The sequence below is a fragment of the Pan paniscus genome, chromosome 1 (genome assembly GCF_029289425.2).
Source record: "Pan paniscus chromosome 1, NHGRI_mPanPan1-v2.0_pri, whole genome shotgun sequence".
In the NCBI taxonomy this organism is placed as follows: domain Eukaryota; kingdom Metazoa; phylum Chordata; class Mammalia; order Primates; family Hominidae; genus Pan; species Pan paniscus.
Window position 1 is genome coordinate 171649149 of NC_073249.2, and position 27448 is coordinate 171676596.

The window sequence follows — 27448 nt, forward strand, 5'->3', positions numbered from 1 at the left end:
TAGAGATGCCAAAATGATAAAAGTTGAGAATATTTGAGATATTTTTGGTGAAAGATGTGATTATAGGAAAGAAAGGTAGAATCCATGCTATTGGTATTAATAGCTACCATTGATTCAGTATCTGCTCTGTGTTACATAGGAAATTTTAAGAGTAATCACTAATTAGTTTATTTGCTTTTTATCTTAATCCCTTTTCGTCAGAAGAATGATGAGAATGGAAACTGCTCAGGGGAAGGAATTGAATTCCCTACAACAAATTTATATGAACTGGAAAGCCGTGTTTTGACTGATCATTGGTCCATCCCTTACAAGCGAGAAGAATCACTAGGCAAATGCCTGTTGGCATCTACCTACCTAGCAAGACTTGGTAAGTTTTCAGACCTTAGAACACATGAGGACATTTGTTTCATAGAAGGCCTGAGTTTAATCTTAGCCTTTGTTGTTGCCTAGCTGTGTGATATTGGACAGATCATTTATTCTCTTAGTCTTTGCTTATCTCCTGCAGAAGAAAAGCTTTGAACCAAATTAATTGTTTTCTTCTACCTTTGATAGAGTATAAGATTATTTAAAATATAATTGAAAAGCTTAATGGAAATTGAAATTAACTTTTTCCACAGAAGCTTGGAGTACTTTAAATTAAGGCTCATCAATTCAACAGCTTTTTTTTTAAGAGAAGAAAGTTATATTTATTTAACAAACTTGTGCTTATTAAGTACCCGACATTGTTTTAAGCTTTATAAATATCAAGCTATTAAAATAATAAAATATCGATAGGTTGGAAGAGTGGGTGTCAGTATGAACACCTGTACTAAAAAAAGAGAAAATAACTTATTTTTTCATATTGAATTCAGTTATGAAATGAATATGGCCAGAATATGGTGTATTTCTCACTGGCTTCTCAGCGGTAGCATTTATTGAGCACCTGTTAGGATCTAGGTACTATGCTAGGCAGTGGGTCTGAAAAAAAGAGAGAGTGTTTAGCAGTATTCCCAATGATAAGCAAAACCTATTATTGAGTTTAATAAAGAAATGTACTTTTTCCAAAAGATGATTTTACAGGGAATTTATTCATTCACTTAGCAAGTATTTATCACTTGCTATGTGAATTGTGCCAGACACAAATCTGTGTAATGGAGTTCATTGGTTTGTTTTAGGGAAGAAGAGTAATTTAGGCATTTATTGCAAATATTTGTGTGGTTTTTTTGGTTTTTGTTTTTGTTTTTTTTGTTTTTTTTTGTTTTTGTTTTTGATTTTTGAGACAGGGTTGCTTAGGCTGCAGTGCAATGGCATAGTCATGGCTCACTGCAGCCGCAACCTCCCAGGCTCAAGTGATCCTCCCAGGCTTAAGTGATCCTCCTACCTCAGCCTCCCAAGTAACTGGGACAACAGGCAAGCACCACCACACCCAGCTTTTTATTTTTTGTAGGGACAGGGTTTCACTGTGTTGCCCAGGCTGGTCTCAAACCCTTGGGCTCAAGTGATCCTCTTGCCTCGGCCTCCCAAAGTTCTGGGATTAGAAAATATTTGTGTTTCTATAGAACTTTTTAGAGAAATAATAATGGCTAGTAAGTAGCTGCTGTTGATGTTTTATTAGCTATTTAATCAGATCATTGAAGTTACTCTGACATGGAAATGTAAGTTCAACCATTTCAGTTCAATTGGTATTTATTTAATCTAATGCTATGGTTATTTCTCAGCCTTTCCTTCATCAAAGGTATATATTCTACTTTTAATAATTTCATAAGAACTAAGGTTCCTATGACATAGTTCCATATGTATGAATTTAGAATGATGTATATGATTTTTACGAACTACCAAAGACCTAAATAAAGTGTATTATTTCATTCATTTTACTAAGGTCTTTCTGAGTCTGACTTAAATAAAGTATATTATTTCGTGCATTTTACTAAGGTCTTTCCGAGTCTGATGAGAACTGTAGAAGGTTTATGGATAGGTGTATGCCTGAAGCATTTAAAAAGGTAAGAAAAATGTGCTGCTGTGATATTTTGTGTGTGTCGGGGTGGGGGCAGGGTGAAGGAAGAGAAGCTTTTTGTTTTGATTTTAGTTTTTTATGTATAAGACCAGTTTATGAATCTTGTTCAACTGAGGAATCCTCTAATATGAAAAACAGAACTCTGAATTTGGGGCTTATAAATGATTTACTTCTTTTATATTGTCTGTATGTGTCTTTGGTTAAATATAACTTTTATTAATAATAAATACTTCCTACTATTTAATTGCCAAAGAATAGATTAAGAATTATACTAGACTTAATAGATTAAGACTTAATTATACTAGGATATTGCACATATTAGTAAACAAAGACTTGTGGCACTTAGAAAGACAGTATATACTTATCAAAATATGAGCCATTTTAAGTGTGTGAGACAGGAGAAGACATTTTAAACTACTAAAAGATTGACTAGGTATTCTCACTGACATGCATAAGGCACCATCTCTATTAGAGCCAGAGTGATATGCCTGCTTCCATTCGGGTCACATCTCTTAGAAAGCAGTGTTTCTTAACAATGGGAATGGGAGATCACAACAATTGTGTTTCTAAAAACAGACTGAATCAGCCTCCCTTTTTAGCAGATGAGCCTTGAATCCTCATTAGAGTAAGGACTGTGTCTGTTAACATACTGCCGTTTCCCCCAGCATATAACTAAGTGCCTAGCTCATAGAAAGAGCTCAGAAAAGTTTCAATGAATGATTCTTTTGCTGGCTTAACTGCTGGATTTTGACACCCATTTTTGTCCAATATGTAAATAAGTCACTAGAACTACAGATGGGTAATGTTTGCATTTATCTTAAGACCCAGTAAGGCCGGGTGCAGTTGCTCACGCCTGTAATCCCAGCACTTTGGGAGGCCAAGGCAGGCAGATCACAAGGTTAGGAGTTCAAGACCAGCCTGGCCAACATAGTGAAACCCTATCTCTACTAAAAATGCAAAAAAATAGCTGGGCCTGGTGGTGGGCACCTATAATCCCAGCTACTCAGGAGGCTGAGGCAGGAGAATCTGTTGAACCCGGGAGGTGGAGGTTGCAGTGAGCCAAGATAACACCATTGCACTCCAGCCAGCGTGACAGTGCGAGGCTCCGTCTCAAAAAAAAAAAAAAAAAAGAGACCCAGTAAAACGAAGAGTTCATTTGCAAATAGTTACTCCCAGTTGCATTTTGGTAGGCAGAATCTCCCTTGATTCAAGCCTTAAAAATATATATATATAATTAATTTTAGAAGCAAAAGTAGCTTCATTTTTTAAAAAATGGAGAAATCTTTTCAAATTGTCATTTGGGCAAAGATTATATGAAATGAAGATTTAGCTTCATTTTAGATTAGCTCATCCATCAGTTTGTAGTTTAAAATAATTTTAAGCTTTTAAGAATTACAGCAGCTTTTAAAAAATCCAAAATTGGCTAGGCCCAGTGCTTCACACTATAATCCCAGCACTTTGTGAGGCCAAAAGCGGGAGGACATCTTGAGGCCAGGAGTTTCAGACCAGCCTGGGCAACATAGTGAGACCCCTGTCTCTACAAAATTTAAAAAAAGTAAAATAAAAATAGCAAAATTGTTATATTGTAACATACTGTGACACACATCACAGTGGATGCATAAACTTAAAAGGAAAAATGTATTCAGAGTTGTGGAAAAGGACTTATTCAAGGTTGAGGATCTCCAGATCCAGAAATCTGTGTATCCAGTCCATTCACCAGCAAGTTGCATATTTGGAATATAATACTCTAACTCTGTACAGAGATACTTCAGAAAACTGTTTTGTCTCATGCCTTCAGCTGTTAGGAGCAGTATAATAAATGGTCACATGGTTGGTCATTTTTCTGTAAAACTGTGAGTACAAAGGTACCATGCCTTATGTTATTCAGTTTTGTTAAAGTAAAAATATTAAATTCTCTTGCACTTTAGAGCTATTAAAAAGGTTCTCCTCCCCGTCAATTAGGCATACTTTCTTTTATTAAATCAGAAGAGCTAGAGTTCTGTGTGCCTTTAGGCTTGTCTGCCAGAAAATTCAGTAGGATTTGATATAATTGGTACTACTTACCTAGCTGTGTTTCCCGGTTCGATGACCATCCCTCTCCCCAATTCCCCAGGCTTTTCTCACGAGCTGTCACACATTTTCTTTTAGAAGTAAGGGTATGAATGATATGTGATTACATAAATAAGGTGCACAAAGGAGCTTTGTTGTCATTTCTACCTTCTTCACCTTTTACCTTCAGGCTAGCCTGGATTTTTACTAGTGTATTCAGGCAGAGAAGATAATTCAGGTTTGACCATAGTGCATGGTTATGTTTAAACCTTGTGTGCATCTTCTCCACAAGGTACTGCCTGCCTTTCCCTATCTCTTCTAGAATGTAGGCAGAATTGCATTTTCAAAGTGAAAAATGAGCAAATGGAATGGTGCCAGAGGGATTGCTGCTTAATCCACATACATTTTCATTTTGTAGTCACTTGAAGCTTCTTAATTGGTAATCTCTGCTTTGTTTTGCTTTATTATTTAATTTTTAACTATAGGAGGAATATATAGTCAGGCAAAAAAAATTCTGCAAAAAATAGTAACTTACTGGTTTACATAAAATCAGTCTTATGACTTCTGCTAATTTGAGCAAGTAGTGCGGCTAATTAGTATTTAGAAAATCTGGAACCGAGGTTTTTCTCTGCAGCTATTACAGTTTGGGCTCTTCCAGCCTGCTCTTTTTAAGGAGGTTCTCAGTGAGGCCAAGATGAAATTTTTGTTGCATAGTATTTTCCCTTTGAATATTTGTTGCATAGTATTTTCCCTTTGAAAAATCTTACAAAAACATGAAACCACCATACCAATTTAAGCGAAATCCTTTGATTTTTCATTTCTTGTTCTGGCACTTGTTCTACACTTCCCCAAAGACCAGAAGACTGAGAATTAAGGGCATTCAATTTCTCTACTTTTTAAGGAATCTCAGAAAGTATCTAATTATAAGATTTGTACCATTGTTTTATATTTGATGTTTTATGTTTAAGAAACATAGCTACAAAGTAAACAGTTTAATGTCTTAAAACTTAGAGCTAATTTAGATTTGCTTGAACAATTAAAAAAAAAAATCATTTTGTACATACCAAAAAGGAAAATGTAAGCCAAATAAACTGTTAAGATAGTTCTAAGATTTTTTTTCACATTCTGAGTCCTGCTGTCATCTAGTCAACAGGTGGAAAAAAATTATCCTATTTCTGAGATGTTAAAAAATATTAAAAGGATACGTATGTTAGAATCCATGCAATACAGCATTCATTTCTTAGGTTCCAGAAATATTAATATGGACAGCCAGCCATCAAGATATATTAATAATGCCTTACCATTTATAAAATGCTTTCATATTTGTTATATCTTTTAATCCTCATAACATTTGTATGAAGTAGGTAGGAGTTATGCCTCTTTAGAGATAAGAGAACTGAGCCTTTGAGAACTCAGGTAAATTTGTTCAAGGCCACACAGCTAGAAAACAGTAATACTGGAATTGATCTCAGGTTTTTACCTTGCTCTGCACCATTTGACCTACCCTTGTAATTATGAAAAGTAGAGGACCAAATAAAATTTTTCTTTTAAACAAAGTGCTTTCATGCAAGAGAATTAAAATTCAAAAGCAAAACTCTGTATTGACTTTGAAATAAATGGGCAAGTAGATGAACTACAGCTATGGGTCTTTTAAAAGCCAATCATCTACATAAAAAAGTATTTTCATCATAATCTCTCACTTATTTGAGATGGACTTGATAAACTGTAGATTTATTTTCTTTTTTCAAGTTAGACTCTAGATTGCCCTTTATGTTTTTATAGCTCCTGACATCAAGTGCTGTCCACAAGTGGGGTACTGAAATTCATGAAGGAATTTACAACATGTTGATGCTATTAATAGAACTGGTCGCAGAGAGAATAAAACAAGATCCAATTCCCATTGGTCTCCTGGGTGTGCTTACAATGGTATAGTATCTCTAAAATTAAGTACTTTGTGTTTTGATTTTGTTTAAAATACTTGCTGTTCTCTGACTTGTAATTAATAATGAGTGATAATGATTTTAGCATTAAGGATATTAGCTGTTAGGATCCTTTGTCTTTATTTTAAAAGCAGAGCAACCATCTTGTGTTCTCAGTTTGAAAGAAGCACTTTTCTAATTTTAATGGGTTTTTCAACTTACAGAATGATTAAATGCCTTTCTCTCGCCTCTCCCCGATTATTCATGTCTTAAATACTTTCATGTGGAGTGTTCTTGTAGATGGAGTTTGGTTTCTGGCCTTTTCCCCCAACAGGTAACAGTAGCTGCATGAAGAAGGGACCCTCATATTTTCCCCTCCTGACTTCTGCCCTCAGTGCCTCTGTTCCTCATCTCATCCCCGGTAGCCCTAGCACACTTGGGGCATTGGCATCACACTGCCTTGAGTCAGACCTCTTATCCTGTTACATCCTCCTCTTCCTTCACAGTGAACACTGAACAGGACAGGAGAATAGCACATTAATTCTTAGCACTTCTGCACTAGCTAAGGCGTATGCTTTCGGTGTATTCTTGAAAGATCCCATTAATGAGGGGAGTCCAAGGCTATATTTTTATCTTCTTTTCTAATGCTAATATGTGTTGCTATAGAAATAGATAATAATGTTTCTCTGTTCTCTTTGAATCTAGGCTTTCAATCCTGATAATGAATACCATTTTAAAAACAGAATGAAAGTGTCTCAAAGGAATTGGGCAGAAGTGTTTGGAGAGGGAAATATGTTTGCTGTTTCACCTGTATCGACTTTCCAAAAGGTAAACATCATTTAGTTTCATCTTTTTATAGAAAAATGTATTGAAAAAGAAGATTTTCTGTGCTATAAAAAAGACAAGTTACATGGGAGGATTAAAACAATCTGAAAAATGACAAATATCCCATCTGGCTCATAAAATTGCCTACATTTTTTTTCAGACAGTGCATAATTTTTCCATAGCTCTTAACTAATATCATGAAGAATTTTATAGGTTTGAAATGATGTTTAGTAAAATGAGAAATGTCTTTAGCATCATCTATTAGATTATCAGAACCCCAGTTTAAGTGGTGTTCCAGTTTCTTAGAGAGAGTTGAGAGACTACAGCATTTAAAATGATTACTTGTACCTAGAAAAAATAATCTAGTACTTAATCTCATATATATTTTCTTTTGAACTTCATATGCATTAAAACTTGCTTTTTCAGGCCTGGAACCAGTATATTTTATATCAAAAGACTACAGTCTGCCAATAAGAGTATACTCACAAGAAGTAGATAATCTAAACAGTCCTTTAGTTAAAACACTGGTTTCAGAAACAGTTGAAAGAAGTTGAGTTTAATCAATAGAAAACTTGTTCATTGCTTTAGTGGAAGCAGAGGTTTAGGTCAGCAATCATTTATTTAACATTTACTATGTGTCTGGCATTATTCTAAGTTTGAGATATAAACATAAGTACACAGTCCTGTCTTTTAATATAAACACTAATAAGATGTGATTACTAGCTTGTAGTATAGTGGAGGAAATACGAAAACAAAAAAATGACAGCATGATAAATAGTAGGTGGAATTATAATAATATGTACTGTGCATAGAATCCAGGGGAAGGGGTAGTTATTGCCACCTTGGGGAGTCAGACAGTTCCCCAGAGAGGAGGAAAAAGCTGAGTGGAAAGGACAGTGAATATGTACTTTGGAATTTAATCCCCACAACGGCTCTTTGAGTTGGGTACTATTTTTACCCCCATTTCATAGGTGAGAACTGAGACAGAAGTGAAGTACTTGCCCAAGTCCACATACCTAGTTGCAGGGAGAACCCATGCAGGCAGCTAGTCTATGTTCTTTAACCATATGCAGTATTGCCTCCCCAAATGCTAAACTCTTCTCTTCAGATGTGTTGTGAAGATCAAGTGACAAATATACATAGAAATACTGAACATGGTGGTTCACTCCAGTGAGCACTCAGCAGATGTTCATTCTCTTTTTTTCACTTTACGTATGCATCCACTGAGACCCAGAAAGGTGCAGTCTTTGTGTTTCTTCTCATTACCACAAAGGAATTCTCTCTCCTCTAGATCCCCTCTTCTCTTGCCTTCTCAAGCATATTCCTCCTTCAGCTTTCTATTTTTTCTTTGGTATCCTCAATCTTTCCCTCACTGTTGGGATTGCTACTCTTGTATGCAACATGATCTAGTATTTCCCATCTTTAAATATTCTGCCTTTAATATCATATCCCTCTCTATGGTCCTCTGCTCCCCTTCCCAACCAGACCTCCTGAAGATTCCATGTCCTCCCTCTCAGTTATTCTTTCAGTGGTTATCCTAAAATGTTAACTTACTAAACAAAATCTAAATTTCACTAGTATCTTTCTCCTCCTTGAGCAGTACATAAAGACCTTAGAATGTTGCATGTGCTCGCTCCCCTCTTAAATGATTCGTTACCTCTTTATTTTACTTGTGCATTGTCTTAGTCCCCTCCTATCATTTTTTACCCGGTAAAGTTGATAGTGCATTCTATAAAGAATCCTTTAGTAAGGTTCTGTTTGTGGGTAAGTCTTGGTTTTTGATGGCCTGAACTTTACTTTATTTCCCATTCCTTGAAGTATGTATTTTCACTGGGTTCAAAAGTCTAGATGATATTTCTTTTCTCTCAGAATATTAAAGATACCATTTCACTGTCTTGTGGCTTTGATTATTGCTGTGGAGAAGTTGCCTATTGATCTGACTGTGGTCTCTCTTTCCTCCATGGCTCTATTTTGAAGTCTTTTCTTTCTCTTTAATGTTTGTAAATTTGATTGTAATGTGATTAACCGTGGTATTCTTTTTATTTATTTTGCTTCAGATTCATTGGGCTTCTGAATCTAGGGTTAATGTCTTACATCAATTCTGGAAATTTCTCAGCCTTTATCTTTTAAAATAGTCCCTCTTCCCCATTAGTCTCTCTTCTTCTGAAACTTGATTGGATACATGTTAGACTGACTCATTCTGTCCTCTGTGACCCTTAACACCTTTTCACATTTTCCATTTTTTTGTCTCCTTGTGTTGCAATTGTGATAACTTTTTTCCAGATCTATAGTAGTACAATTCACGGATTTTTTTTAAATTTATATCTACTTTGCTGTTTAACTTGTTTATTTAAGTCTTTAATTTCGGTTACTGAATTTTTCATTTATATAAATTTTGTTTTTTTGACTGTTTCATTTTGTATTGTCTCATGTTCTTAACTCATATTTTCAAGCCCTAATTTGTTTAATGCTTACTTTATATTCTGTGCCTGATATCTACAAGTCTGATTCTGCTGGCTTTTACTCACTTGCTTTGTGTATGTATGTAGGTGTATGGAAGTATATGTATACTTATTTGTTTGTTCATTTTTCTGTGAACTCATATTTCTTAGCATTTAATCTAGGAGGGGGCAGTTTGAGGCTTAAGTTGAAAGTTCTTTCTTCCAAAAAGGATGTACTTTTTGGTAAGTGCCTGGAAGCACTACAGTTTGTGACCATTTTAGAATAAATTATCAACTTAAGGTTTTTCAGACCATAATGTCAGTGTGAATTTGAGCAGTAAAGCCATATGAGGGCAATTCTGTGGTTATGAATTCTTGGAGAATTTTTTTCTCCCTTTAGGCATCCTTATTTTCCCTTTCCACAGGTAAATCTATTTCAGTTCATCTGACACCAAGGATGTAGCCCTTTAGTTCCAGCTTTGCGTTGCATTTCCTTCTTGAGTCACCCTGTCCCACCTGGGGTTGGTGTCCTTTTCTCCTGCAAATGGACACTTACAGTCACCAGGGCTCTGCAGCTGCCTGTGGGTGAAGCTGGCTTCAGAGCCTTCCTGCCTGTCTCACAGGATTCCTGCTTTCTCTTTGTTTTAAGCTTCTGAGCTTTAAAATTTTTTTTTGTCAACTCAACTATATTTTTTAAAATATTATATTTTAGTGTTTTTATCCAGTAGTGTTATTTTTAGCTGGAGAACCATTTAGGATACTTAGACAGAAGTCTACTAACTTTTCAGGGCATTCCATTCTGCCTTCATCCACCATCTGCTGAAATAATTCTCGTTAAGACACCAACACCCCTGCATGTTTCCAGATTGGAAAGAAATGTCCCTTGACCCCCATCAACAGCACTGACCCCAGTTGCTCCCTTCTTGGAGATATTTCTTGCTCGGCTTTCAGGATACTGCAGTGCCTTGTGTTTCTGCTTGCCCCCAAGCCATGTTTCCTCTGTTGACTCCTTCACCTCTATCCAGTTTTGATCTTCAGCGCTTCCTTTCTTTATTCACTACACTTTCTCTAATGGATTTAAATGTCATATTTATGCCGATGGCCCTCCAATTTATATCTCTGTGGCCCAAACCTCTTCTCTGAGTATACCAGACTTGAAGAGTCAATTATCTCCTTTTGGTTGCCATACAGAGTTCTCAAACTTAGTGTGTCTGAAATGGAATTTCATTTTGCCTCTCCAGCCTTTATTCTCCTTTTTAGTAAATAACATCATCATCTATCTAGATGCTCAAGCCAGAAACATAGGAGTCAGCCAGGATTCATTCCTTGAATAAAGAATAACCAAACCATAAACAAGTCCTTTGATTTAATCTCTAATATGTCTCCATTTGACCGCTCTTGCCCCCTTCTGCTGCCATCCTTCTCCACACACAGCTGTGAACTATCTAGACACTGCACTGGCCTTCTGACTGGTTGTGTCTGACTATGTCTCATTCTCCCATTCATCCATTCCATTCCATTCTTCACAGAACTGCAAGAGTGACCTTAAAATATAAAACACTCTCTTCCTGAAAACGCTTCTGTTGCTTTCTTTCTAATCATGGTCTGTAAGTGTCTCCATGATCTACATTCTTTGCCTCTCTGTACAACCTCATCTCTGCCACCCCTGGCTCACCGTGTCCCAGCTGGGAGAGTTTTTTAAACACAGCAGAGTCTTTTCTGCCATCCCCCATCAGGACCTTTGCCATTTTAGCCTCTCTGCTTGGACTGTTCTTTAAACGGCTACATCTGTCTCGTCCTTTAAAGATTATGTTTTCAGAGAAGTCTTTCATGACCACCACCCCAAGTAGAGGAAGGTCCTATTTTTCTTTCGAGGCCTTTTTGTTTTTCCTTTCGTGGGACTTAGCACAATTTGAATTGTCTTCTGTATATGATGCTCTACTTGGTTTTGTTGACCCTGCTAGAATGAGCTTCATAATAGCAGGTACAACATCTCTTCGTAGTCACTGTTCTGTATCTAGTCCCTAGAACAGCGAATGCTCAAAAAGAAAAGAAAAAGAAGAGAAAATAGAGCTTGCTTAAGAGCATTAATTAATGATCTAACTGGGACTAAAACTTTTAATCTCTGCTGATTTACTGCTTCTTATGTTAGTAATTAAGTTTTAATTTCTAAAATAAAACTTTTTTGGAGAATTTAACTCAGGTTATCCTGTATGTTGGCGAGCTTAAACAACTGATCTCAGCTATCCAAAAATGCATAGATGCTCCACATTGTGGCAGTTCCATCAAAATACAGACTTACAGACTCCCAAAATCATATACAGTAATGTTAAAGACATGTTAGGAAGCGTTTGGGAAAAAAACTTTGAAAATAGTTTCCAAACTTGTATAATTTTTCTTCTGACTTTTCATTTAGGATAAAAGAAATGTAAGGGTTAATGGGGAAGCTTTTATATTGCCATCTCAATTTTGTTTTTCTTTTCTCATAGGAACCTCATGGATGGGTTGTGGATTTGGTAAATAAGGTATATGACTTTTGTTAATATTGTCATGTAGCATATTTTCAATTTTCTAATGAGACGTCCTAGAGTTTGGTATATTAAGCAAATGGCAGCTGCAGAGAATAATAAAAAAATGCTTTAAGGAGTGGATTTCATATTTTCTTCCTTTTTTTGTATGTACAATACTAGCAGGTAAACATCAGCTTTTGGACTTAGTACTATCTGCAGTATGCCACAGGAGCATTAGAAGGATCAATGCAAGGATTCTCTCAAGACCGATGTTACAGAGCACAACGATAAAGTAGAATTTTAGCTTTAGTTCCTTGCTTAAATTATTAATATATAACATTTTAAAATTAATATGTGTAGTACAATAGGATGACTGCAGTCAATAATAACTTAATTGTATATTTTTAAATAAATAATATAATTGGATTGTTTGTAACTCAAAGGATAAATGCTTGAGGGGATGGATACCCCATTCTCCATGATGTGCTTATTTCACATTGTATGCCTGTATCAAAACATCTCATGTGCCCCATAAACATACACACCTACTATGTACCAATAGAAATTTTTCAAAATAAAAAAATTAAAGAGAAAAATAAATTAATGTGTGCCTTTTTTCTTCTCAGTTCGGAGAATTAGGTGGATTTGCAGCAATCCAAGCCAAGCTCCATTCAGAAGATATAGAACTTGGGGTAAGTTAAACTACTGTATATGCTCACTGTGGAAATTCATTTCACTTGAGTTGGTGTACAGCCAGAGGATATGGTCTGGACATGCCAAGTTAAATGTTAAATTAAAGGTTCATCTTTAGAGGAGCAGATTCCACGGTCCTGATAACCAAAGAAATGTTTACTCCTAATTATAACCAAATTGCTATGTAGAGTTTTTTCCTCACTATTTTTTCTTTACCTGTGGTATTTTTCTCTTAATTTGTAATGGTTACATGAAATTATCTTACGGTTTAAAGTTGGTTGCTATATGTGGCAAGTATATATATGCATAACAATTTTATGGCTCAGTTAAATGATTATATAAAATCAGAATTTACTTCATAGACTCAGGCACAAATAAAAATACTTTTAACAGAGTTGTTTAGTAAGCTTTTTGGTGTTACAAAAACTTCTAGATAACAAATGGCTGTAACATGGGAGCTTAGAATCATCAGGTGCAGTGTTCATATCAACTTCATTTTCTCAAAACATAACCTCATAGTTAGGGGAATAACTAATCTTTAATTTTCAGACACTGTTGACCTGTTTGTTGCTGAGAGCACTTCATTCTTTTCTCTAATTAATCATTCAACTAAAAACTATTACATACTTGGCATGAATAAGACACTGCGCTATCTGCTGTAATTTGATCAATACAGAAAATAATGTGTTAAAATAATACACCCAGGTGTTACAGATTGTGCTTACAGTTGCAGTTATTTTTGTGAAACCATGACTAATCAATTCCTATTGGTCCCTCTATGGGTGAAGGAAATAGCAATGCTCAAGGAGAGAGACTGATGGTGTAGTAATAGATTGACTCTTTCTTGCCACCCAGTGTTTATCCTAAAGATCAGATGTCTGCCATATCACAGACACTGATGCAGAAGCCTCCACTTGCTTCCCTGGAAGTTAATTAGGTTGTTGAACTGTCCTTGTGATCCCCATTCAATAGATCAAGTATGTTGGAAAGGACTTCATTGACTTGGAAGATAATATATAACAATTTAAAAAGCAAAACCAAAGAAAAACCTCTTCAGATCCAGGGTTAAAAAAAAAAAAATACAGAGCACTCCCAAATTTCTATCCTACTTGGATGAAAATTGGCTCAGGATAGATAGATGGGAATCTGGGCATAGCCCTCATTATTATCAAATATGCTAAAGTTAAAGAGTCTTGCAAGATTCTTCCATAAGGTCAGGCCATTTTTCAGAACAATTGTGTTGTCTGCTGCAGTTGACACAGAATTATATTGTTTAGGTTGTATTGAGGGGATAGTAACACTCAGGCATTGGAGAGATTCCGAAGGTGTGGACTTTTGTAGGAGACAGGTACAATTAGAATTCACACGTGCTGGATTTCTGACCAGTTAAGGTGGCTGTGTCCCAGGATAAATTTAGGCCATATTATTAAGTCTGAGTACAACTTTGGAATTTAAAAATACTAGGAAAAAATATCACTCACAAGCCCACTAGTTAAAAACACCTGTACAAAACAAGAAATGAAAGTTGTTGCTCATCCTTCTTCCTGATCCCCACACACATACCTAGGTAACGGTTACCAGTTTAACACATGCCTTTCTGGCTTTTCCCTGAATTTATATAAATCTATGCATGTTCTTTCTCTCTCTCTCTTTTTCTCCCAAACCTAAATTATCAAGCTATACCTGGTTGTATACTTTCATTTAACATAATATCATGGTCATCTTTCCAGGTTAGTACTATCAGTGTTTTTAATGACTGCAAGTGATATATTTCTGCAAATGGTATACCATGATGCAGACAGTTATTAATGGGCATTGGATTATTTCTATGTTTTTGCTATTATAGAGAGTGTTCCTTATAAATATGTCTTCATGTACGTGCAACTATTTCTGAAAGATCAATACCTAGAGAATGAGATTTCTGAGTTGAAGATTACAGTCATTCCTTGGTATACTGGGGGATTGGTTCCAGGATTCTGGGTATACCAGAATCTGTCTATACTCCAATCCTGTAGTCAGCCCTGCAGAGCTCACGTATATGAAAAGTCAACCTTCATATATGCAGATTTTGCATCCCAGGAATATTGTATTTTCAGTCCTCATTTTGTTCAAAAAATCTGCATGTAAGTGAACCCATGCAATTCAAGCTTGTTTGTTCAAGGGTCAACTGTATATTTGTTTTAAAATTATAATTGACAGTGCTAAATGTCTTTCTAAAAAGCTTTTGCCCGTCAGTACTCCCACAAACCCATTTCATAATAGTCTCATTAGTGCTAAATATTTTCAGTCTTTAATTTTCCAGTATGATAGACAAAAAATGGTATTTTATTATTTAATATGTAATACTCTGATTTCTTGTGAACTTGAGCATTTTGTCATATGATTATTGGTTATTTGTATTTCTTCCGTGAATTGATCTAGTTTATTTAGGTCTCTTTGGGTGACACGTTTTGTTAATTTTTAGGAATTATTTTTATATTAAGCTTATCAATGCTGTATCTATTTTGCATATTTGTAAATCTTTTCTCCTAGTATTTTGCTTCTTTTCATTTTTATTGATGGTATCTTTTGCTATATAGACGTTTCAGACTTTTATGTAGTCAAATTTTTCCTTGATAGCTTAAAAGTTTTCTGACTTGCTTAGATAATGTTCTCCCACCTCAAGTTTATAAAAATATATTTTTTCTTTTTATACTTTCATATTTTTATTTTTTTAACTTAGTCCTTGAATTCATTTAGAATTTATTTTTGTATATTTGAAAAGATAGGGATTTAATTTTATTTTCTTCCAAATAGGTAGCCAATTGTTGTTAGATCCTCTGTTGAATAATCTCTCTTTTCCTTATTATTTGTAGTTGCTGGCTTAATAATATCAAAGGCCCGTGTGCCAATGGATTTGTTTCTGGACCTCTGTTCCAGTCATTTATTAATTCATTCATTCTTTGGTTCATTTCTGTACTGTTGCAACATTGTGTTCATTACTGGTAGTGTCACTTCTGCCCAGTATCATTCTTTTCTAAAAAAATTTTTTATTGCTTCCATATTTTTAATGTTCTGGGTGTAGTCAACCTGTCAGGTTCTGCTGTAGAAAATTCTACTGAGATCATGTTTGGAATTGCATTAAATTTATAGGTCAGTGCAGAGAGAATTGATGTTTTTACAATAATGGTCTTTTCCATTTAGAAACATGGTGTCTCCCCATTTATTTGGGCTTCTTTAATGTATTTTAGTAAGGTTTTATAATTTTCTTCAAGTAAGCCTTCAGTGTTTTTTGTTTAAGGAATATTTCATGCCTCAGCTATTCTCTCCTTTTTTAAAAAAATGTATAGTATTCTACAATGTAACTTTAAAATCATTTTATCTAATTCTCCAAAGGTGTTTTATTGACATATTCTGATTTAAATTACATTAAATTTCTATAATAATTTAAGTGGGTTGACATCTTTATATCAATTCTTTCTATCCAGGAGTTTAGTTTCTCTAGTCTTTTATTCATGACTTGATCAACTCACTATTTAAACTTTTCTCTGATACATGAAAAGGTATTTGTTTAATTTTGACAGGAAAAAAATCCTCTCAAATGTATTTTTAATCTTCACTGTCTTTTTCCAGGCTGTCTCAGCACTGATTCAGCCCTTAGGAGTGTGTGCAGAGTACCTCAATTCCTCCGTGGTACAGGTAGGATTAAACCATTTCACATTACTTCATATGATTGAAGACATGCAAACAGTAATAACTTCTTTTTATCAGGTTATTCAGAGTGGTCTTTAATCCAGAGTAACTCCTTTTTTCACATTAGCTGTCCTTTTAATAAAAATGCCATCAGATAATAAAAATTGTTGAATAATTTGAAGTAGAGGAGACCTAACATTTGAGAAGGCCATTTACCTTTTCAAAATGATAAACTGAAAAGGTAAATATATAAAGGTATATATTTCATTTTATAAAATATAATTTTTATTTATTTTTTATTTTCTTATCTATAAAGTAGGCAGCATATCCTTATTTGCTTCACAGGATTATTTAAGGATTTAATGCCATTATGTATTGAATCAGATTAGTATTTATGTATTAAATCGGCTAGGCTCACTTACTGGCTCAGTTGCTCACTTCTGAATACCAGCTTAACAGCACATCTTGTCTGATTTCCTACCTCCGTAGGATTGTAAGTCAGCAGGTCATAGAACAGTCAAAGCTGTGAGTGTTCAGTTTTCTAATGCTAAAAGCCTATTCTGCTATCCTGTTTCCTTCATTTCAATTAACAAGTTTTACCGAACAAAATGTCACATTGAAATACTTCTATTTATTTATTTTTATAAATAAGTCTGTGGACCCTGTAACTTTTATAGAGCTTTTAAAAAATCACCATAAATGGTTTTGAAAGCATAGTGTCCTTCTGGAGCAGTGTTTTTAAATGCACTGTTCTTTCCAACATCACATTTACTTAGGGCCACTTTAATAAGGGAGATAGGATTTTTTTTTAGTAGGTTCTGGAAATTTCTGTTATTTCTTTTTTCTTTTCTTTTCTTTTCTTTTCTTTTTTTTTTTTCCAGACAGAGTCTCACTCTGTTGCCCAGGCTGGAGTGCAGTGGTGTGATCTCGGCTCACTGCAACCTCTGCCTCCCAGGTTCAAGCGATTCTCCTGCCTCAACCTCTCGAGTAGCTGGGACTACATGCACGTGCCACCATGCCCGGCTAATTTTTGTATTTTTAGTAGAGACGGGGTTTCACCATGCTGGCCAGGCTGGTCTCAAACTCCTGACCTCTTGATCCACCCACCTCGGCCTCCCAAAGTGCTGGGATTACAGGCATGAGCCACCATACCTAGCCAATTTCTGTAATTTCTAAATGTTAAATGCTTTCTTTAGATGTCAAGGTAATCCTGCAAGAGTTTTAGGTGAAATAGGATGGCTGTTTACATATTTCTCCATTCTGTATATTAAAACCTTTAGAAACAGCTAATGTTCCTTCAGTTTATTAAGCATATAAATATCATTAATTTCATAGTTGAAACACTAAGACATAAAGAGGCAAAGTGATTGGACTTTTTAATATTTTAATAATAAACATTAATAATTTAATAATCAGGGTCAGGATTGGGTTTTAAACACATGCTCTTTGCTCATGCCTTGCTATGTGGCAGAGAATTTAGCATAAATACCTCAGCTGCTAACTAATATTAAGGTCTTTAGAAATTCCAGATTTTATATATGTAAACAGAGTGTACCTTAAAAAGAACAAGAAGTGTATGAATTCCCAACCAAGCACATCTGACTTCATCTTTATTTTAATTATATCAAACCATCCAAAATTAAATTCATTCAGCAATAAACTCATATAATACATGTTACTTACATAACAGTTGTCTCTACTACTTGCTACTTGTATGACTTCAGAAGACTCTTATTTAACTTGTATGCCTCAATTTCCTAATCTGTAGAATGGCCATAATAGTAATAGCTGTCTCAAGAGTTGCAGTAAGGATTAAACAGCATGTGCTGAAAAGAACACTATTACTCTCTTAACCATAACAGCTCTCTCTCCTTCCTATACAATTGGCATTAAGTGTAAAAGAAGAAATTCTATCTGGATAACTGCCTGATGTCATTTTAGCTCATTGCTAATGTATTCTTGGCTTTGACAGCCAAATATTGTTTATCTCTTTCTTCATCAGCTAAGTTTTAAATATTTTCTTACTTAGATGGAAGTGGTAATTTAGATGTATTAATAGCTAATACTTTACCATTCTCACATACTCTTCAGAGTTAGTTTTCTGGTTGTGTTACCATTCTGGAGCAGTGTATTGTATGAATTTCATCTATAGGCCTCATTCACATCAGTAAGCAAAAATCGTTCATATGACAGCATAATTTCCATGGTCTGTGTTTATATTCAGTTTTAAAAATCAAACACAAAATATTTATTATAAAAACAATTCATGCTGTGTTTTAAAAGTTAGACTGTGTGTCTTGAGTCACTCTTCAAAATTACCTTTATAAGATAGTAATGACAGAAAATGTACTCATATTATAGTAAAGAAGCTGAGGCACCTAAGATTAAGCAGAGTCAGTTAAGGGTTTATTTGGCAGTATTAGCTAGTTAGTAGCTGCTCTGATATGAAAATTTTTATCTTTTCATTGTACCTTCTCCTTAGTGAATTGTAGATGAAGAAGTATTCTCTCTCTACTTTTGGGACAGCTTCGGGAGTTCTTAATAACTGTAGCATTTTATTTCTACAGCCCATGCTAGACCCAGTCATTCTTACTACAATCCAGGATGTACGGAGTGTAGAAGAGAAAGACCTCAAAGACAAGGTAAATGCCTTCTCCAGCCAGATAGGCCCCAGTGCCAGTTAGTTCACAGAAGCAGAGCCAGGACTTAGCAGGGTTCACACACCATGCTCTTTGAATTCTGGTCACATGCATTCACATCGAATTAACTTTACATTTCCTAATTAAAAAGTGCTGTTTCTGAAGCACCATTGGTGGTTGTTACCTCAGTCAATAGAGTTAATACAGTGTTCTCAGTAAGTGATACCATTCAGAATTTTACTAACATGATTTTGATGGTATCACAATTGGCATAGAGAAAGTTTTAAAATAATACAGTGTTACAGCTTACCCAGAGTTGTTTAAAGCAATTTTACCATTTAAATTTAATATGACTTATTTTGTCTACCCTAAATTTTTCACAGGACCATTCCCTTTCCTTTACTGCTCACCCATGTGCTAAGTTTTGTTTCTAAGCAAAATGAAGTTAATTGGCCTTGTAAAATATCAGATACTGCCAGACCATTGTTACCCTATATTCTTGTGTATGTTATAAGAATTGGGATCAAAATGTTTTTACAGTTCCTTTTTTGCTTTTTGTTTTTATTCAATAAAAGAGATTAGTTAGCATCCCTGAGCTCTTGTCTGCCGTTAAGTTACTTTGCATGCGCTTCCAACCGGATCTGGTGACAATTGTGGATGACCTTCGACTAGATATTCTATTGCGCATGCTGAAATCACCACATTTCAGTGCTAAGATGAATTCTCTCAAAGAAGTAAGTTTTTCGTTTGTTTCTACAAGACTTAATGCACAGATACTAAGTTCTGCCAAGATGTATGCTTGTTAATATAAAAATTTTGGGAAATATGAATAATTTATTGTAATATAAAAAAGAGAATGATTCTGTATAAAATGTTGTATATAATTGTTAGTAAAGACATCTTCTGTGTTACTTTCAAAATTTACATCTGAAATATTTAAAATATTTACTGTTTTTGTGAAATTTCCTAGAATATAATCCCTTAGAATATACAGTTTGAGATTTACTTTTGCTCTAAGGGTACAGTTGATTTTGTTTTATTTCAGGTGTAAGTTTACTTAAACCAAATCTTCTAACTGGGGTTGGGACAAAAACTAAATGACTGCAGCAGTGTTGGTCAAAGCAAAATGATGGAAATAATTTTCTGTAGCTTTCTGAATTTGTTATCATACCCACAGAAACAGCACAGTTGGTTTTGGTGTGTGACACATGGAGCCAATGCAGTTCAGTTATAATTCAGTTATTTTTTCCTTCGGTTTTGTATTGTTAGGATTCTTGACTACCAGTGAAAGAAACTCATCTTGAACCATTTTAGACCAAAAGAGGAGTTCATTGAAAAGAGGCTGGGTTATTTTACATGAATGAAAGGTTTACTAGCCAGACAAGAGAGGATGGGCACATGTGGGCAACAGAACAACTAGAATTTGCAAGCTGACCACTGTCAGGACTCTGTCCAAGTCTCGTCCCTGCTTTTCTTAGTATGTTGGCCTTGCTGCCTCTCTACCTGCATTTGGCATTTTTCATATGGTAGAGATCAAGACAATGAATAGATCCGATGTTTCACATCCTGCAGTTCCCATCACCGGAGAGGGACTGACTCACTCTTTCTGCATATGAAGTGTCTTCCTGACACTTCTGTATACTTTCCACATATAAAATTTGGAGGGAGTGCCTGGTTGAGGTTTGGGTTAGATGTTCATCCCTGAGCCAATTAGCAGTGGTCCAGGGAATGACAGCTGTAAGAATGACTCCATGTTCTTTTTTTTTTTTTTGAGATGGAGTCTCGCTCTGTCACCCAGGCTGGAGTGCAGTGGCACAATCTTGGACCACTGCAACCTCCGCCTAATTCTCCTGCCTTAGCCTCCTGAGTAGCTGGGATTACAGGCGCCCACGACTACGCCCAGCTAATCTTTTGTATTTTTAGTAGAGACAGGGTTTCTCCATGTTGGCCAGGCTGGTCTCAAACTCCTGACCTAAAGTGATCCACCCACCTTGGCCTCCCAGTGTGCTGGGATTACAGGCATGAGCCACCGTGCCTGGCCCTCCATGTTCTTTTTAAAGGGACATCACAAATGGTAGTCTGTTAACTTCTTATAACTGGCCTTTGATATATTTTGGCTAGTTATTGAAGCACATTGTAACATTGTAAAAATTATCTATCTCTATATATAAATATTTGATAATGTATATTAGACTCAGTCACAATATTCTTATCTTTTTAGGTAACCAAACTAATAGAAGATAGCACTTTATCCAAATCTGTGAAGAATGCTATAGATACAGACAGATTATTAGATTGGCTAGTTGAAAACTCAGTTCTGTCGATTGCACTGGAAGGTAAGTTGCTTTCAAAAATAAAAATTACCTAACACATAATTTAAATAATATATCTTTGTATTAAAAAGTATACAAAATTGTTGCTTTGACTGTATTAGTCTTTAAATGATCTTATAGTAAGTTATTGTTTTGAATCAATAGAATTATATTTAGAGAGTCAGTGTTCACTATATCTGACTTTCTCTCTCATGTTTCTTCAATTAGGCAACATAGACCAAGCACAATACTGTGACCGTATAAAGGGAATTATTGAACTCTTGGGTAGTAAATTGTCGTTAGATGAACTCACTAAAATTTGGAAGATACAGGTAGGTTGATCAGAATTATTTTTGCCTTTGCCTAATGTTTTTGGACTACAGGAGAGCGAAAAGGGTGACGAGAGAGCAGGAAAACGGAAACTTTATCTTGCTTTAAACAGAGCAGCTGTACCTAACCCACTTTACAGTTTCAGGTTTTTATTAAGATTGTATGTGTAAATCCACTCACCACAAGAAGTTTCAAACTGCTGGTCTAGTCTGGTCTTCTAATTTTTTAAATTAAAAAATGAGAAGGTCATATAGCAGTTAGTGGCAGAGCTAGGAATAGGTGTGTGTCTGTTTATCAATCTAGTGTTCTTTTCATTATATTATTAATTTTCATTAATAATTTTTTTCCCATTTAGTCCCTATTAAATAAAGATGATTGATGAGTTTGTGGATCTCATCTTACTAGGACTGTCAAGAGGTGTGACAGAATCCAACATAGTCTTCAATTTTTTTTTCTTCACTTTGGTCATAGTCCATTTTACTGGTTTTCCTAACTTTCCTGGCATTGCTCCTTGAGTCCCCTTTACTAACTTATTCTCTTCTACTTTGACTTTATTTGTTTTTTTCAAGCCTTAGTTCTTAGCCCCTTTCTCACTGTATTGGCTTTCATAAGTCAATTACAGGCGTTCCTGTGGCTTTGACTACATTTGTATGCTGTTGACTCTATGAATTAAATCTCTAATTCAGATCTCTTCTTGGAGCTCCAATGCAGTATATCTAAATATGTAACACACATTCCCATGCATAGTGCATTGGCATCTTAAATTCATTATATCCAAACATGGTCATTCTCCAGTCTATTTCATTAATGGTATTATTCTTCATCTAGTTGGTAAGCCAGAGAAAAACCTGGAGCACTCTTTGACTGTATCAACTTAGTCACTGTATCAGTCAGAATCTAGTCAGGAAGTAGAAACTATGCTAGGTATATCAAGCAAAGGGAATTCATTACAGGGGATTGTTTACAAAAGTCTTCCTAAGTAAGGTAGAGGAGCAAAAAAAGAGAATGTTGGAGAAGCAAAAAGAAGGAAGGGGTATTAAGTTCAAGGAAATGAAGCTGCTCTTGGAGGTGCTTTTACTTTAAGTGCTGGAACTGTCAAAGAGGTGCTACTGCCACCAAGGTTTCCAGAGTCCCTTGCAGCCACAGCCAGCGTCTGCATCCACTCTGAACCTAAGCCAGACGTACTTCATCCTTCATCCTGCCACTCATCTCCCAGCGCTTCCTCTCATTGGCAGAACATAACAGGAAGTTGGCTGGCAGAGGAGTTTGGGAAATGTAGTTGGCAGGCTCCCAGCCCAGCATTACAGAGCAGACTATAAAAAGTCAGGTGCAGGAGTAAAAGAAAACAGTCCCGGGTCCCAAGATATTACTTCCCATGTCTTGACCTTGGTGGAATACACTCATATAATTTTGTTTTGTGAGTATAAATTTTGAATCCACATAAGGTTGAAGATTTAGGTTGAAGATTAGAGACCATGATTTATATATTGTATATTCCTACTACATTCAATGAATGACTCTATGTGCATAGTATATATTGAGAAAATTCTTAAGGAATTGAATCTAAAAATGTCCTCTTTGATTTCACATCTCACATGATGAACAGTGAGGCATGACAGTGACATAATTGAGGTTATAAAGTGAATTTAAACCTTAAGGTTGACAATAGGGTCTATAGCTCTGCAGCAAAGACTTACTGCCAATAGGATAAATAAACATTAATTGAAATCACAAAGTATCTATGAGTAAAATAAACAATGAGGCAGGTAATACGCTCAATTGGAACCTTCAGGATCATTGATAAAATGTCAAAAGTGGGTACATTTGTTTTATAATTCAATCTGTTTAAATCTTTCAGCAGTTGAAAATATTTTGTTCTCTTCTTGAAGTGAAATATGTCACACTGAGAACTTGATTCTCATGGGTTTTTTTTTTTCATTGTCGGTTTAAAGAATTAATGTTTCTAGGAATTTAAATAAGGCCAGCTGATAACGATTAATAATGGTTGCTTCATATAGTCTTGCCAATATTATGCAAGTGGATGCTGATTACACTAGAGTCAATTTGTCTTTGTTATATTTTTGCTTGTGCTTCTGTAAGTTGCCAGGGGGAACACTTAGGTTGTTCCGAGTTCTAAGACTTAACTTTTTTCCAATGTTTCCTTTTCCAGTCAGGACAATCATCTACTGTGATTGAGAACATTCATACTATTATTGCTGCAGCGGCTGTGAAATTTAATTCAGATCAGCTTAATCATTTGTTTGTTCTCATTCAGAAGGTACGTGTTCAGTCAGACTTGCTTACTTTTAAATTTTCGTAAAATAAGCTCTTTTGAGGTCCTGAATACCCCTCCTCCCCTCCAGTTAGCAGTATTTAAATGTACTTTTCTTACGTTATTTATGTTTTTAGCTCAAGTTTAAAATTTTTGCATATTTTGCCAGTTTGATCGTGAAGCAATTCCTGTGTCTTTTCCGTTCTACAGAGCTGGGAGACTGAGAGTGATAGAGTAAGACAGAAGCTTTTGAGCCTGATTGGACGAATAGGCCGGGAAGCTCGCTTTGAGACCACTTCTGGAAAGGCAGGAGAATCAAATGGATTTTTCTAGCTACAAATGCTCAAAGCAGCTATTTGCGTATTGGCTGGCTGATCATATGTAATATTATTGTAGGTTTTAGACGTACTCTGGGAACTGGCTCACCTTCCAACCCTGCCCAGTAGCCTTATTCAGCAGGCCTTGGAGGAGCACCTGACAATCCTTAGTGATGCATATGCAGTGAAAGAAGCGATCAAGAGGAGCTACATCATCAAGTGCATAGAAGATATTAAGAGGGTTGGTTTCAGCTTTTATCTGATTTTGTTGTTAGAGCAACAGTATTCCCTGAGTAATTAGAGCCAAATAATTTTCCTCCCCTATTATGTAAATTAAACTAAATGCCGTATCTGGAAGCTCTTACCTTAAAGTCCAAGATCGGGAAATTATAGGTATTGCTTTTACCAAGTCACTTATATTTCTCTTAAAATGAATTTTCAGCCTGGAGAATGGTCAGGTTTGGAAAAAAACAAGAAGGATGGATTCAAGGTAAGAATTTGCAGATGGAACCAACTAAAAGGTATACTAGTTTAATAATTTCCTTTAATAAATTACATCACAATTTTAAACTAATAGTATGTTTTAGTGTTTCTTAATGTTCATATTAAACTTGATGTCTAAAAATTTGTTTATGACCTATGCTTTATTATTTAAAGCTTGGGAGGTACTCTTAATGGGAAAAAAAATCTAGGGTCACGTTCAAAGAGTAATTTTATTATATAATTTTCATAAAATTAGAAGATTTTCAACTTAGTTTTTCTTTTTAAAATTAAATCTAAAGTATGCACAGTTTTAATAAGTACAGTGGACTCCAAATAAATATTGTGCTTGTTTTTCTCCCATAAAGGAGAAATGGAGGAGCATTCATAGTATGAGAGAGAGAAAGGAAGGAGGTTCAGTCATCGATTGCACATAGTAGTGTTTCAGGTTCTTCATTTAGACATGTTCCTAAAGTAATTCTATAGGCAGTCATTCAGTGAGTATCTGTTGCTGGGGCTTCGTTTTAGAAGGTAGGGTTGGATACGGACTTGTATAAGAGGGACTGGGACTGTAGGTTACTGTGAACTTCTGGACTGTCCTTGGAGGTGGTGGTTAGCAGATTGAGCGGTAATGATTGCAGCTCTCCTGCTGTTCCAGTCCTTAAGCCTCAAGCCTCTCCTCTGAGAGGGCTGATCACAGCAGCCAGCTCAGTGGACTGTGCTTCTGTTGTTGCAGCAGCCCTAATTGGAGCAGCGTTGTCCTCTCACCTAGACCCTCAGGGTGCCCAGACCAAACTTAAAGCCTAGCGCTGGAAAGGCTTCCACTTTCTGATTTTCATTTTATTATTAACATAAGAAAAGTTTTGGTAGAATAACTAGTGGCTTAATAATTTCATTAGTAAAACATATTCCTTGGCTTTTGTTAAGTATTTCTTTAAAGGATCTTGGATACTGCCAACTAATTTTCATTGGTATATTAAGAGACTCTTAGCTCAGTGGGCTTTTATTTCTTATGTTGTGTTTGATCACAAAGTTTAGTTGGGGGCATTGAAGAACTTTGTGTTTTATATTTCTGACAGTGAAATGTGACCAGGTGAATTTTCTACATGTAACCCAGCTTTAGAAATTTTAAAAGGTATTTGCAAACTGGAGCTGGTAATTCTCAGGTTATGAGGAATTTTTCTTTTAACTCAACAACATTGCTTTCTTTTCACTCAGATACAATTTGAATTTTTCCAGTTTCCTTAGCTCAGTGATTCAAATAACTTAGCAACCTCTCCTTATGATTAAAATTCATCCAGAGTTACTGAAGATGTTTAGAACCTTCAATAGTAAGAGGAAAAGGGTATCCATAGAAAAATGGTCTTGTCTTCTCAGCAACAGACACGTTGCTTTTATATATAAAAGGTCAAAGCTAAATGGATTTTTCCCTCCCTCCAGGGAAGTGGCGTTTGAAACCAGAATATCCCTCCTGACCATTATTCCTTCCTTGTTACAGCTAAGCATTACTTAGCTTTTCTAGTCAGTTGCATCACTGCATCTTTATTGCTTCTCTTTGCAGTCATTTCATTTATGTCTGTTGTTTTATAACAAAACTCAAAAAGTAAAAGGAGAATTTTTGGAGTTATTTTGTGAGACTCGAAAGGAATATTCTTTCTTTTTTATTTCCCCACTGCTCCCAGTAAAGAAATACTGGTGTACCATTATTTCATTCTAAACAATAATATCTTGCCTTTTATATAGCACTTTTCAGTTTACTAAGTGCTTTCATGGACTTTTACAAAGTACACATTGCTGAAGGGGGGCAGTGGGAAGATCAAAGCCCCCTGGATATGGCTCCAGGCAGGGGGGTGAATTATTTACTTCCACTAAAGGTGTTTTTCTATGCTATGCCCTTTCCTGCCAGGCAGCAAGGTGGGCTGACTGGGGATTATGTCTCCCTGCCAGGCTACACAGAAACTAAGCAAAGGGTAAGACAAGATCACCCACTTCTTACTCCCCTCCCACCCTCAGCTACCTCTATTCCCCCAACTGATTCCCCTTCCCTCTGCTTTTGATACTCTTAAAATTCCCAAGTTCCACTGTTGTGTTCAGAAATTCTGACCTTGATTTCCTAACTTTATTTCTGTAGATTCTGCAGGGTACCCTCGGCTCTTGGTCCTCTTTCCTTTGCTGCTTCTATACCTTCCACTGTCTACCCCAATCCTTCCCTCTTATGTCACTTCTTTTTTTCTTCAATTAAAAAGTTTAAATGTACTCATCCAAAAAAAATTACTAAACCAAAAAAAAACCTCATTTTTCCTCAGTTAGTTGTACTGCATATTCCTTAAGTTGTTTATCTTCAGGCCACCTACCATAGCGCCTGACAGGCTTTTAGCAAATGTTGGTTTCCTTCCTCTTACTTCCTCCCCTTCACCCTATGAGGACACCAAAAGCCTTACATAGCCATAGCTGAGTTGCCTCTACTTACCGAAACACGTAACAGAAAGTAAAAGTAGCAAGATGTCCTCAGTACAGATACGTTCACATGATGTGGTTAGTACAGGAGGAAATAACTTTTAGAAATTGTCCTCCCAAGCAAAAATTTTTGCTGTGGTCCTAGATAGAAGGATAGGTCTGGAAAAACAAGACAGATGAGGAAGTGGGGATGTTCAACTTTGAGAAGAGAGAACTCAAGAAAATGTGAAAGCTTTTTTTAAATACTTAGAGCATTGTTATAGAGAAGTTTCATTCAACTTACTTTTTATGTCTCCTAAGAAGTTATGCAGAAGCATGTTTCAGTATCAATGAACTTTTATGTGAGAACAGTCTGAAAACAGAATACAGTCCCTTCTGAGGTAGTGAGTTCCTCATCAGTGGAAATACTAAGTCAGTCATTGTATAAAAAATGAATAAAGAGAATTTAGGCATAGGTTTGCAGGCTAAACCAACTGACCTCTAAGGCTTCATCTAATGTTGAGTCCAATTTAGACATCCCATCAGCTCCTACTTATGAA

General features: G+C 35.7%; 1 protein-coding gene across 3 annotated transcripts in view; it reads left to right on the forward strand.

Annotated features, from left to right (window-relative positions):
• USP24 (ubiquitin specific peptidase 24) overlaps nucleotides 1–27448 on the forward strand; it is a 148784-nt gene that overhangs the window by 37548 nt on the left and 83788 nt on the right. For 2 of the 3 annotated variants that reach the window (XR_004672856.3, XM_008967853.4), the window contains exons 2-16: nucleotides 202–367; nucleotides 1912–1979; nucleotides 5825–5968; nucleotides 6667–6789; nucleotides 11717–11752; nucleotides 12364–12429; nucleotides 16043–16108; nucleotides 18670–18744; nucleotides 19317–19475; nucleotides 20963–21077; nucleotides 21282–21385; nucleotides 23554–23661; nucleotides 23866–23961; nucleotides 24052–24213; nucleotides 24415–24462. Coding sequence is in view for 2 of the 3 variants with exons in the window: in XM_008967853.4 (XP_008966101.2) it covers nucleotides 202–367; nucleotides 1912–1979; nucleotides 5825–5968; nucleotides 6667–6789; nucleotides 11717–11752; nucleotides 12364–12429; nucleotides 16043–16108; nucleotides 18670–18744; nucleotides 19317–19475; nucleotides 20963–21077; nucleotides 21282–21385; nucleotides 23554–23661; nucleotides 23866–23961; nucleotides 24052–24213; nucleotides 24415–24462 (1536 nt within the window). In the remaining variant the exon portion in view is untranslated. The remainder of the gene's footprint in view (nucleotides 1–201; nucleotides 368–1911; nucleotides 1980–5824; nucleotides 5969–6666; nucleotides 6790–11716; nucleotides 11753–12363; nucleotides 12430–16042; nucleotides 16109–18669; nucleotides 18745–19316; nucleotides 19476–20962; nucleotides 21078–21281; nucleotides 21386–23553; nucleotides 23662–23865; nucleotides 23962–24051; nucleotides 24214–24414; nucleotides 24463–27448) is intronic. The other variant, XM_034965914.3, reaches the window with a different exon arrangement.